This window comes from Triticum aestivum, chromosome 2B, assembly GCF_018294505.1.
Source record: "Triticum aestivum cultivar Chinese Spring chromosome 2B, IWGSC CS RefSeq v2.1, whole genome shotgun sequence".
In the NCBI taxonomy this organism is placed as follows: Eukaryota; Viridiplantae; Streptophyta; class Magnoliopsida; order Poales; family Poaceae; genus Triticum; species Triticum aestivum.
Window position 1 is genome coordinate 158,943,242 of NC_057798.1, and position 13,036 is coordinate 158,956,277.

The following is a 13,036-nucleotide window of genomic DNA, read 5'->3' on the forward strand; positions in this document are numbered from 1 at the left end:
GCAATCTGATGCAACATGCATTCTCTGCAAATTCAGAGCTTCGGCCAGGGCTAGAGCCTCCCGAATTGCAAGGGATTCAAGTGTAGGTGGGTCATAAACACCCCTCACAAGTATGGCCGATGCCCCTAGAAACTTTCCATTGTGGTCTCTGCATAATGCCGCTGCAGCTCCCCTCCTCAGGTTTTGTGAAGCTGCACCATCTACGTTGATCTTGCACATTGCCTCTGGAGCATGAATCCACTGTGTTGGCCTCGGCCGCGCTACTCCCTCCACCGGCCTCGAGCTGCTATTGTTTTCCTGCATTGAACGAAGGTTGTTCATATAGGCCTGAATAAACTGATGAGTGGATTGAGGGCTCTCAAATATTTCCTCGTACATCGCCTTTCTCCTAGCTTTCCAGACCGACCATAGTGTTACCACCATGAGAACAAATTCTTCCTGGGATAGTACTTCATGCATTGCGAAAATCCAGTTCCTTGCATTCCTTCCCATCTTCTGACTCATATGCTCAACGAGACGGGGATTAGATAGAGACCATATGCATATAGACATGGTGCACTCCATTAGGACATGTTTCCATGAATCGTCATAGCCGCAAAGGGCGCAACAGCGGGTGGTGGACATATTGCGACGGTGCAGAACATCCATCGACGGGATCGAGTGTTGAGCTAGTCTCCACAGAAAAACCTTCAACTTCGAAGGCACTTTGATGTGCCATAGCTCTGTCCACTCATTGATCTTTGTGTTGAGGTCTGAAATTTCACCAGCTCCCTCCAACCAATTCTCACGATGGTGTTTTGTGTTCATCACCATCCGGTAGGCTGACCTTACCGTGAATTTTCCACTCCTTTCACCCGACCATGCCCAAAAATCATCCACCGCTCTTGTGCACAAAGGAATTGCCAAGATTGCGTCCGCGTCAAAGGGTAAAAAAGTTCCCCGAATCAGTTCTTCCCTCCATGAAGCGGAGGTGGAGTCAATTAGTTCTGACACTAACCTTGGGGGATTGTCTGAGATGGATGTGATTGGTCTCATGGGACCAATTCTTGGAATCCAGTTGGTATTCCAAATATCTATTGACGCCCCTTTTCCAACCCTTCGGATGATACCCTGTTTCAATACCTCTCTGCCGTCAATCACAACCCGCCATATTTGCGAAGGGTGGTTCCCCAAATCTGCATCCAGGAAACTACTCTCTGGGTAGTAGGCCGCTTTAAGCAACTTTGCACTTAGCGATGTAGGATCAACCATTAGCCTCCACGCCCGACGAGCAAGTAGTGCAAGATTGAAAATCTCAATATCTCTAAAACCCATGCCACCTAGGTATTTTGGTTTTGTCATGATGTCCCAAGCAACCCAGGCCGGTTTTCTTCTTCCTTGTTTACTCCCCCTCCAAAACTGTCTGATTATCGAAGTGATATTCTCACACAAACCCCGTGGTAATCTGAAGCATGCCATTGAATAAACTAGGATGGCCTGTGCAACAGATTTTATAAGCACTTCTTTTCCTGCAACCGAGAGTAATTTCTCCATCCATCCTCGAACCTTCTCCCATACTCCGTCTCTTAAGTACTTGAAAGTACCCATCTTAGACTGCCCTACATCAGTTGGCATTTCCAAATACCTATCATTCAAAGACTCATTGTGCACGTTCAAGGTCTGCTTAACATTATCTCTGACCACTTATCGTTGGGGCAGTTGGATCATTGAGCTTAATCTTCCTATGCAGAATGTCTTGGGCTCTTGGCCCATAATTGGCTTACCCAACAGGCCAACACACCGAGAAAGCGGCCCTAAAAAACCCCGAGAAAGCACTGCCTTCCCGAACACATATCCCCTGCCGCGCCGACGCCCTAGTCCCCTGACTCCGACGCCGTCACGCCGCCGGCCACCGCCACCCGACGCAATACCTGCCGCTACCCCGTGGCGCGCTCCCCGAAGGACCACTTCGCGCCCCTAAGCAGCTGTCTGTTCTGCGGGTGCAGCGTCACCCCCGCGGCACGCCGTCTCGTGCCGGTGCTCAGCCCTTCCTCAGTTTCCCTCCATGTCTCCATTCACGGCTGCATCCACTCATTTTAACCGAGACTCTTCTCTCAGACCAATGTGTTTTCATACTGATATGGCAGGTTAGCAGCTGACCAGAGGAGGTTGGGAGCATCAGTACAGCAACCAATTCGCGGCAGGTAGAAGGTGAATTTTCTTCTGATATTTGTAATAACTGCACTAAAGTAGTCTAGGCATTATCTCTATGAAGTACGGAGTATGATTTTTAATTTAGTTGTCATTACGGTTGTTCTTTATGTTTTGTATATATACTGTAGTAGAATCTTTTTTTTGTAACTCCGTGTACCCAAATCATAAATCTTGCCCCCGCCAATATGTTGTTTTGTAATCTTGAATGTAAGTGTGTTAAATAGTTGGTGGGAATTTTTGGAATAAGTTTGGTCTGTATAAGTTTGCGCTGGACGTACTCCATTTCGGAATCTGCCACTGTTGGTGGATGAATGTAGAAATTATTGTACATCTAGTATAATACCATTAAAAAATGCTGTGTTAGCGCTGAACTTCAATTTTACAGTGTGCACGGTGCTGATGTATGTCACGTTTAAGTATGTTTGAAGTTCTTTATATTTATCCCATTTCAGATGTTCCTTTCTTGCATGTACTGTGTTTGCTACATAGTGAAGGTAGAAATAAGTGAAATTATAGTTTGATCTTCATTTAATAGGTCGTCTTCTCAGTTGGTAGCATTCTTTTGGTGCCGATGAGCAAGAAGAAGAACAAACCTGGAAAGTCAATCAAGTTGCTGAAAGATGCTGAACAAACGTACACTCTTTGCCCTGTTGAATTTTGAGTTATCTTTGTAGCTGTTTTTATTTTTTCCTCTTATTCAAGTTAAGGTACTTCAGTTCACTCATCACTCGGTATTTCTCCCTGAACAGAGTAACTTCAGATTATATAACAGGAGATTCCCTTGATGAACTATTGTCTAAACTTATCAGGTTAGTAGGCAAATACCGTTACTGTCCCAACATTTCTTTGTGTTGAATTATTCCAATATTGAAAACAGTTACTACTATTGTAGGAGCGTGGAGACTGCCAAGGCTTCAAGGGGAGGTTTGCCAGAAAAGATATGGATGAAGGTATTGCCATCCTTGCTTAATTTCATTAAGTTTATAGAGTTTTTTACTGCAGATAGAGTACTTCTGTTATCATGAGTGAATTCAGAATATTCTGATGTTTTTTTGCATTCATGATTTTTGCCCTTGTAGCAACAATTTTCTGTTGGAGTCAACGACGTGACAAGGGTTCTCGAGCGAATGCCCGCGGCTGCTGCTTCTCGTTCTGGCTGTTCCACTGAAGCACCGACCAGCACAGCAAGGCGGAGAGCTCCTTTGGTGCCACTTCAGGTTACTATTGTTTCTTAACTTGCTATAAGGCCTTAGAGTTTAGAGAGTAGAGACAACTGTTGCCTTCTTATGGACTTGGAGCTCCATTATGTACATCTGTAAGGTCAAATCAACTAAGAGTAGCATGTATCTGGTCTAACTATGTCTGTCTACATTTCAATATGCGCCATGGATGTAAGACATGGGTGCTTTACTGCATCTCTGGTCAAATATTCATGAAGGGCTAAAATACTGTAGTGTGGGTTACATACCGCGATGTAAGACCTTAGTATCAAATCATGCTCTAAATATATGCTGTCAGCTGCAAAGTGAAAATGTTGTCTTCTATAGAACACTAATGTTCATTCAGCTGCACAACCAACAGTTAAATGGACTCTGTTCTGAATGTCACGTCAACATTGAATCAACTCAATCTGGGATATTTAACTGTCATGTGTATTCAAGAGCAAAAGAATAAGGCCGTGCTTGGAATAGATGTATTATAATACGGAGGTGTATAATTTACAAGTGTAACTTACCGGTCGCTGTGCAAACTCCAGCTGAAAGTGAAACGACGGGGTGAGGTGTGTATTCTTTACAAGTGTATTTCAAAGAGAAACGGTGATCCAAACAGGGCCTAAGGGGATTTCATAGTATTGTAAATATGTCCATATCCGCAATACATATATGCTAACACTAAAACTGACTACTATTCCACATCTTTTTTCATGGTACTGTAGGCTGTCATTATAGCCGCTGATTGCAATCCCAAATGGCTAACAAAGCACATACCAACCCTGGCAAGCACAAGGCAAGTTCCCGTATTGTGCCTCAAGGACAACAAAGGAAGCTCCCTGAGGTTAGGTCAAGTGGCGAATGTCCGAACAGCGCTGGCCATCGGGATAAAGGTAACCTTTCTTTTTTTGCTGACCTCAGTACCCTATACTGTCTCTCAAAGTCACTCATGAAATCTTTGTTTCAACTCATATCAGGCCAGGGACAGCATAATCAATAAGGCTGTGGACGAAGTGCTGAAGGATTATTATAAGCCAGTGGCCGATGAACAGTAAATTACCCCCCCATTCCGAGTCCAGTAGCATGATGAGCTAAATCTTAACCTCTGTGTGCTCAACATTACAAGAACATCTCGAAGGAGAGGTTCTTTCCTTTTCGCGGGGACTAGGGAGAGGTTTCCGAAGGTGATCAAGTGTGTTGTCGGATTGTAGCATATCAGTCCTAATCTTTGACTTCTGGGCGACATATTCTTTTGCTGGAAAACTAATGGAGAATAGGCATGTGGCCTGTGGCTGGCATGTCAGGTTGGTGCAATTCGGTTGAGAAGATGATGTTATGCCTGGAACAACGTTTTCTGTAACGCTGCACTCTACCACAATGTTGTTTTATCGGGGTCGTTGAAGCTGAGTTTTTGGTATGGATTACACTTACAGAAAGCATCCGGAAATCATTTTTGTTTGTTGCGGAGGTGTTCATCCATGTTCATGTCCATTTTCATGTTTTTTTTTTAGTTTTTTTCATGTTAAGTGGTATATTGGGGATGTGATTATTAGGTGACTTGAGATGTCCGATGGGAAGGGGAAATTACCACTATCATGCATGTGCTCTTGAAGCAGGGACGGAAATGGAATTGGCGGATAGGGGCTGGGGTCCTCTTATATAATATCAGATGACTTAGTTGCTGAAATGTGGGCCAGATAATAAGCGGATCCACATGTCAGCCACTCAGGTACTCCATTCAAAACTAATTGAAGTTGGTCCTAAGTTATAGAAAATTGTGGTAAAATGTACTACAACATCAAATATTGTACATATTATGAAAGTATATTTTGTAAAGAATTCAATTATCCACACTACCGATTTGTACGAACTTCTGATTAGCATCTTAGTTAGTATAACCAATCATCAATTATTATATTAGTTTACATATATTAAAGGCAAGAGTCAAGATATATTAGTTGAATCATATCTCACTTTTCCTCCACATCTTGTCGCACGTCATAGGCCTGATAAGACATTAGTATGCAACATTTTTATCCATCTTTCCTGGCCAATTTAGGGGTATTTGGTTGCAAGGGACTAGACTTTTTTTAGTCCCAGGTACTAACGAAAAAAGACCCTTCAGTAGAGTCTTTTTCTAGTCCCTATAGAAAAAGTCCCTCCTGTTTGGTTACCTAGGGACTAAAAGGGATTTTTTTCTAGTCTAGTCTCTGTAACCAAACAGGGCCTTAACTAGACTTTTGAGTGGCTAGCTGTAGCATCTATCGTAGGCCTGCTAATTGTGGGGGAGTATTTGTAGTATGTATATATTGTCGTCATCAGATTGGTACATCAAACATAATATAACTAAGAATACTCCGCGCGTTGCTGCGGAACCGATTGGAATATATTTCAGCGATTTGATTGCATGAAGCTTCCATTGTTGAATTAATAATATATAAACTAAAGCTAAAATAAATATTATATATTGTAATTGATTATTGTGTAGTCAGAAAATATTTTGAGTATAAGTGGCATAACGTAATGAAAAACTTTTTTTCATGCATGTTGAGTGGACCTTTTATGAGGTGGCATGTGTGATGAGGTGAAATGTTTGAATGAGATCAACTAATAATGGAAAACCTTTTCTCATGCATGTAGTGGTGGGCCTTTGATGAGATGTGTGTGCATGTTGAGATAAATAGGATAGTGGGGATCAACTTCTTATCTATATATAGGATACATAAACAATAACAATAATGTGCAATTTAAACTCATATCAAATGATATAGAATTCAAATGCCCATGCATGCAGGAATTAAACATCGAATCAAACAACAATAACACAACAACTCACATCGAATCATACACGAATGGCACAAATCCACATGCCCATAATAGGCAGATGACTTGAGTTGCTGACATATGGGCCAGAAAATAAGCAGCACCACATGTCAGCCACTCCGGTACTTCATTCAAAGCTAATTGGAGTTATAGGGTTGTCCTAAGTTACGGAAAAATATGATAAAATGTACATATTACGAAACTATATTTTTTAAAGAATTGAATGAGATTAATTTGGTGGTCTAGATATTGATATGCAAACTTGGTCACACTTAAGATATATCGCTTTGGATTAAGATATATCCATACTACAGATTGGCACGGACTACATACTAATTAGTATCTTAGTTAGTAATAACCAATCATAAATTATTATATTAATTTACCGAAAAAGGCTTGCGCCTCCCTTTATATATAAAGCAACAACCGCCAACAAACGGAAAAGATACAAACGCCAACACACCACATGAGACCCACACACACCCAAGACAAGATACATAGGTATCAAAGGGCTACAACAACAACACACCGAAAGACTCAACGTAGATTACAAGATAAGATAGAAAGCATCACTACGAAGCCGCCAGCGCTCTTCTGATGAGCCACAAAGAGATGAAGTTGAGAATCGACGAGACCGTGTGCTTCAAGACGGAGCCTTCAAGAAGGAAACGACACCATAGAGCCGCCACCGCCTGACCCAACGATCGGATTTTCATCCGGAGCACGACGAAGGGAGGGAGCAACCACAAAGAAGATTTCAGGAAGATGACGACGCCCGCAGGTGCCGCCTCCGTTAGTCTGGCCTAGAACAGACAGGATTTTCACCCCGGTAAGCATGCTCCTTCTTCGATATCGGTGCGGTCAGGCACATGGACCCAAGCCAAACACCGGCACCGCCACAGACCGTCGAAACGCCAGCTAGCACGCCGCCCACGCAGCCATGACCGCTAGCCGCCCGCACCCGAGCCACGGACTCAGCCCACGAGTACTGCGGCTCCCACCACCCAGGAAACAAGACGTTAAAGGCAAGACTCAAAATTTATTAGGAGTAGTTGGATCGTATCTCACTTTTCATCCACATCTTGTTTCATGTCATAGGCCTGATAAGACAATTAGTACGAAACATGTTTATCCATCTTTCCTCGCTAATGTAGCTAGACTTTTGAGGGGCTAGGTTTTTCTTCTTCTTTGCATCGTCCATCTGCTAGGCCTTCTAATTAATGGGGAGTATAATTTGTAGTATGTATATATTGCGGAAATTGATAGGCGCGGACGAGCGCGCACGCTCCCTGTATCGCTACCCATTCACTCATTTTGGGATGTGGGCCGTACGTGGTATTGTAGGGCTTGCAGGGTTCTGTACGTCTACACCGTACTAATGAGATACTTATATACCGAACTTGGTCTCGGACGGCCGTTTGTTTCTCACAGCGGGTCATCGCCCCTGCCGTTTACGACCGGCGGCACCGTTACACATGGTGGGAAGCGGCGCTTGTTCGGTCCACTGGCGCCTGTCGTTTACTTACCTGCTCACTCGACTCCTCAAATTTGACTGAAGAACCCAAGCTACAGCTCATGGCGAACGCCAACCAAGGTGCAGATCTGATCGCCGCCTGTATTCCCCTGCCGCCGGTCGCCCTGCCTGTAGTCCCCTGCCCGGATTGCGGTAGGGTAGTGGTGACATACGTCGCCTGCCGCGGTCAGTTCGCCGGCGAGCGCTTCCCCAGTCGATGGCAGCCGAGACGAGGTGGAATGCGATTTCTGCAGGTGGCAGGAAGTCTACGCAGAGTACCTGGCTTCGCTTGGACCGAGGACACCTCCGCTGGCGCAAATCGATCCAGGTCAGCAGCAAATCGCAGCACCAAATGAAGCTGGGCAGCTGCAGGAGGCAATGCTGGGCAGGTGCTGCAAAAGCATCCAAAAATCAAACTATATGGGTGCAGTGCTATATCCCGCCCATGGCAGCCTGATGGAGTGATCCAGAGGCTAGCGGCAGCAAGCAGATATGCCTGGAGACTGTGAGCAGGTGGCAAAGATTGGCTCACTTCAAGTAGTAGCAGACTTGATGGTTGCTCACAGTAGAAGGGTAGTAACTACAGGCGTTATTGGATGGGCGCACCAAAAGGATTCAAAAATCAAACTATACGTGCACAGTGCTGCGTCCGCGCCCATGCTTGGAGAGAAGAGAGGGTGTATGCACCGTGCTGTCGGTCACATCTTTTTTTTTTTGACCAATGTCATGAACAGAGGACTCGTGAGTGTGTGATTCTCAGCAGTACCTTCTAAGGGTTAGCAGCTTTTTTTATTGATTAGCACATATAAGATTAATAGGAAGGAAATGTGACAGCAGCATGAAACCTATCTTTCAACAGTACACCCATTTAAGCAAGGGTATCAGGCAAACACAGTACAATTTTTAGGCCAGGCAAATGCAAGTGAGCATGCACGATACAAAGCAGAAGGTAAAAATCAGATGCACTTGCGATACTTGCATACACGCATCATGGGTTGCCATGGTTGAGACAAGTACAGATTACTAAGCTGATAATACACAATACACATCAGGAAAGTGGCATTGATCAACCAGAATACAGTAACAAACTAGGTGCTACTTGACATGCTTTCGTGCTTGCATAGATTTATCACTGATCGATAGCAGGATCATGAGTTGTTTGCTCGGCAACATGTACCACAATCTTAGGATTGTTGCAGGTGTTCTTCCGATGACCTCCCACCCCGCAGATCGAGCATTTTGGTTCTCTCCTTTTCTTTTGAGGCGTGTCCCCTCTCCGTGGACAAGTTGTGCTTTTGTGATCAGGGCCACGGCATATAGTGCGGAACCGTGTTCGTTGCAGGGCACTCGCAGCGGCATGTCCGTGCGTTTCCTTTTTTTGGTTTGCCCTGAAAATACGAATCCATTGCCAAATGTTATATTGCGTTTCGAGAAAGTAGATACAGTTTTTGGGTAATTATTTTAATATCAACTCACCGAGCACCCACAGACTATTTCTTGCATACATTTGGTTCTCTCGATGTTCAGCCTACTTTTTCCATATCTTATCACAAAGCCAATCTCCCACGAATATAGATTATAGAAGTCATATGCTTCTCCCAATGAATCAAAATTGTATCCAACAGCTGGTACCATGACGATATCTGTTTTCTTCTCCGCGTATCCTCTTAAGGTTTTTTCAAGGGCACATACTCTTCCAGCACATGGTGTGCGCTCAATAGGGGCTCGCCCAATACGAATCCTGCATCATTATTTAACAGATCATTATTTGACTGAAAATGGGTGCCTGATTTGTACTGAAGAATGCAATGCTCAAGCAACCAATATAGTAGCATTGCTTTAATGTTAAAGATTTCAATTATTCAGACACGGCTTACCACACTGTTTTCAGTGTTTATGACGATCCAAGACAAACTTACGTTTTGCTCATTTTCTCATCAGGATTTCATTGTTCACACACAATCAACATGGAGGTGCAGGTTTACTTTCAGATTTCTAAAATTATTGAGAATGAAATACAGCCGACTGTAAAAGACATCAGGCTTGATAAGCAACCAAAATGTAAAGCAGAGATTTACATCTGGAGATATAAATTTTTCAGACATTTATAACCGTAATACATTCAGAGATGAGCATAGGACAACTATGAATTGATGTTTTATATATATATTTTTTGGTTTTTGCTAAAGAATTCAGTGCTGACACGCGAGCAGTATACAAATCTGAAGAATTCAGAGCTTACAAGCGAGCAGTATGCAAATACACCTTGTGCTTCAGAGTTCCTTTTACCAAATATGGCTTACGTGAATATGTTCAGAGTTAAGCAGGATCGAAACCAAGTGAAGGTACCTTCTAGTCCAACTGGGGGCTTGCGGGTCATCTTTTCTTGTTGATTGCTGCGAATCGGCCGCCGACAAGCTCAGTGCTTTGCAGCCGTTATTGACGGCCAATTGGATTGACAGTGGGTCATCGCCAACATCTCCCATGCTTGATTCAACAGCCGGCTGTGTGAGGCAAGTACCTGCCTCACCGGCCGGAGTTAAATCCTTGGTTTCAAGATCCGGCCAGGGGAACCTGTGAGAAGACCTGGCAATCCAGTAGTTGGTCCTTGCGAAAGACTCAGAGATACTGCTTCAACGAAGATGAAGTAGCAACCATACATGTTGACAGGATCTGTTAGGAACTCCAGCCCATTGCCTTTCTCTTCCGCCGCTGCCATGGACTCTGCTCTCTGCTGATGGCGCTGTAGAGCACTCGTAATGAGGGAGCGGGGTGGGAGATGGGGATCTTGGCTTCTGCTGGGCCTGCAAACGCATTTATTTTTTCCACCGCTATGTCTACACTCTTTTCTGGACGAAACTATTGTCCGAGTACGTCACGTACCGTGATCCATCAAATGTACCGATGGTACGTTTTCACTCTCCGTCCGTTACCGCGCAACGTACGCGATCTAGCCCTATGTATCGACAGTAAGACTACATGCACGTATACGGTCCGCTCAAGAGGCCCACCCACGCGGTCTTGTGCTATTGGTCCACCTAGCGGGAGCGCGCGCGCTCGAGCTCTCTATCGCCGCTCTCGTATATATTGTCCATATTTCTCATCAGCTTGGTACATCAAACATATTAATAATACATAAACAATAACAACAATGTGAAATTTAAACTCTCATCGAATGATACAGAATCGAGATCCCATGCATGCAAGAATTAAACATCGAATCAAACAACAACAACAACTCACATCGAATCATACACGAAGGACACAAATAGCACATGCGCCCATGCATGCACGCAACTCATCACACAAAGAAAAACAACAGCACCAACATCACTCCTTGATCCTTACCGGCACACGCGTACGTGCGTGTTATAACCATGCATCTTCATAACTTATCAGATCAGACGTAGCACTCGTAGAGCTTGATGTCCATCTTGAGGCGGAAGTAGAAGTAGCCCAGGTGGCGTCGGTGCGGATAGTCGCGATGCCGCGCGCCATGAAGAAGTCGCCGGTGCCGCCGACGATGGAGAAGTCACGAGTCTCCTCGTCCATGGGATCGGCGCCCATGAGGTTGAGCGTGCCCCTGTATGCCTTTGAGTTGAACACGAGTGAGAAGGAGAACCACCCGCTGTACGACTCCTTGTCGTAGAAGTAGAAGCCCTGCGCGCGCGCCGCCGGCTCCTCGTCCCCGACCGGCAGCGCCGTCCCCTCCGTCACCAGGTCGTCGAACACCACCAGCATGCCGAAGAAGGTGCCGTTGCTCCAGTGCGACGTGCTCAGGTCCGTCGGCTTGGTGACCGGCGCGGCGGTCGCGTTGGCGGTGTTGTTGACGCCGTTGTAGAGGATGTCGTGGAGGTACAGCGTCATCTTCTTGCGTCAGGGCTGCTGGAGATGTGCCTCCTACGGCTGTCAGGGGCGGCCCCTGCCAAGCCTAAGCCGAGCAGAAATATCACGAGCACGATCTTGCAAGGTGCCGTGAGGCCTTGCATTTTTGTCAGTGCAACCCTCACTGAGCTTAAGTTACCTGTTGGAAATATGAGTAGTTTATTGAATGATTTTATTAACAGAAATACTAGATAAAGCATGACTAGTATAGCAATGATAAAACAAGCCATGCGATTTGAAAAAGAAAAGGTAAATAATATCTGCATATATGAGCTAGAACCGATCATCTTTAGAGCAGACAGTAGATCAAGATGCATATTTGAAGTAGAGCCTAACATGTGTAGAGCAAACACTAGAAGAAGGAACTGTTGCATGACTTCTAACAGGAAAGATAAAAACACGTACTGGACAGCAGCCGGAGCAGAGGCACTGGACTTGGGGTCAGTGTCCTCCATGTCGTCGAGGAGGTTGTCGACGTTGGGGAAGTAGTCGTCGTCGGGGAAGTAGTCGTCGGAGTCTGGGGCGTCCGTGACGAAGAAGTCAGTAGTCGCGCAGAGCGCTCTCCAAAAACCTTATCACCCTTCTCCCGTACATGACTCAAAAGGTGCGGTTCCGGAGGCCTACTGTCCCGACCTGTGGTGCACGCCGCAAGCCGGGATGAGGAAGAATGTAGCAGCAGCGCAGTGCTCAGGAACTTGTGGCGAGAGGAGGAAGAGATTCTGGTGCGTCTCTCTGAGAGGAGCGACCTCCCTTTTATAGGCGCAAGAGAAGGAGGTGAGAGGCTGCGTCGGGAGCTGAAGGGAATGCGGGAGACGAAACGAACAGGCAGCAGCCGAAGAGACGCGCCGTTCGGAATCAGTGTCCACTACAGAAAAATGTTTCAGCTTCCGAGTGACCTTTTGTATACCCGTAGTGCGTGGCAAAAATTTAGACATCGGCTCGGCTCATTCCCGCAACCCGCGGCACGTCGTGACGAGGCGCGGCGTGGCGAGGCGGGCGGCGGAGGAGGAGCGCGTGTGGATGTCCCTTTTATTCTCATGCTCATACAAGTGGAGAAAGAACCTCCCTTATAAGGAGGTCGAACTCCCACTTAACTAGCAATATGGGACTAAACATTAGTAGTATCCCTTGCCTTGCATAAATGGGCTAAGTGGGCCTCTAGGATTTATTTAGGAATTTCTGAAATAGTTATTGGGCTGTCCTAAAATAGACTAAATTCCAATAATCCCCCACCAGATCCTAGAGGCACACAAAATTTGCCTTTGGTTCCAAAACACTGTTTTATATACCGGTACTGCAGTGGAGACTGTTAAGTTGAACTTTCACCTAGAACTCTATGCTACACTAGTAAGCAACTTGAACAGTGGACCGGGCCTTGAACTGCAAGTTTTCTGCGAATCTAGCTTCACAT

General features: G+C 45.3%; 2 protein-coding genes across 3 annotated transcripts; one reads left to right on the forward strand and one right to left on the reverse strand.

The window, feature by feature from the left end:
* Positions 1 to 1,792: 1,792 nt before the first annotated feature.
* Positions 1,793 to 4,806, forward strand: LOC123040919 (uncharacterized). Of its 2 annotated transcripts, none has more exons than XM_044463636.1 (8): positions 1,793 to 2,016; positions 2,127 to 2,190; positions 2,729 to 2,826; positions 2,943 to 3,002; positions 3,086 to 3,143; positions 3,273 to 3,410; positions 4,130 to 4,297; positions 4,382 to 4,806. In XM_044463636.1, the coding sequence occupies exons 3-8, from the start codon at positions 2,765 to 2,767 to the stop codon at positions 4,457 to 4,459; spliced, it is 564 nt and encodes a 187-aa protein (XP_044319571.1). In that variant the 5' UTR covers positions 1,793 to 2,016; positions 2,127 to 2,190; positions 2,729 to 2,764; the 3' UTR covers positions 4,460 to 4,806. The 2 variants fall into 2 exon arrangements, with proteins under 2 accessions (XP_044319571.1, XP_044319572.1); XM_044463637.1 differs by having other exon boundaries at positions 2,742 to 2,826.
* Positions 4,807 to 8,735: 3,929 nt separating this feature from the next.
* On the reverse strand, positions 8,736 to 10,402 carry LOC123040921 (uncharacterized). Its single transcript, XM_044463638.1, has 3 exons — positions 10,090 to 10,402; positions 9,217 to 9,481; positions 8,736 to 9,128 (listed from the first exon to the last, which is right to left on the reverse strand). Exons 1-3 carry the CDS (start codon positions 10,224 to 10,226, stop codon positions 9,042 to 9,044), a joined length of 489 nt encoding a protein of 162 aa, XP_044319573.1. The 5' UTR covers positions 10,227 to 10,402; the 3' UTR covers positions 8,736 to 9,041.
* Between the last annotated feature and the right edge of the window lie 2,634 nt (positions 10,403 to 13,036).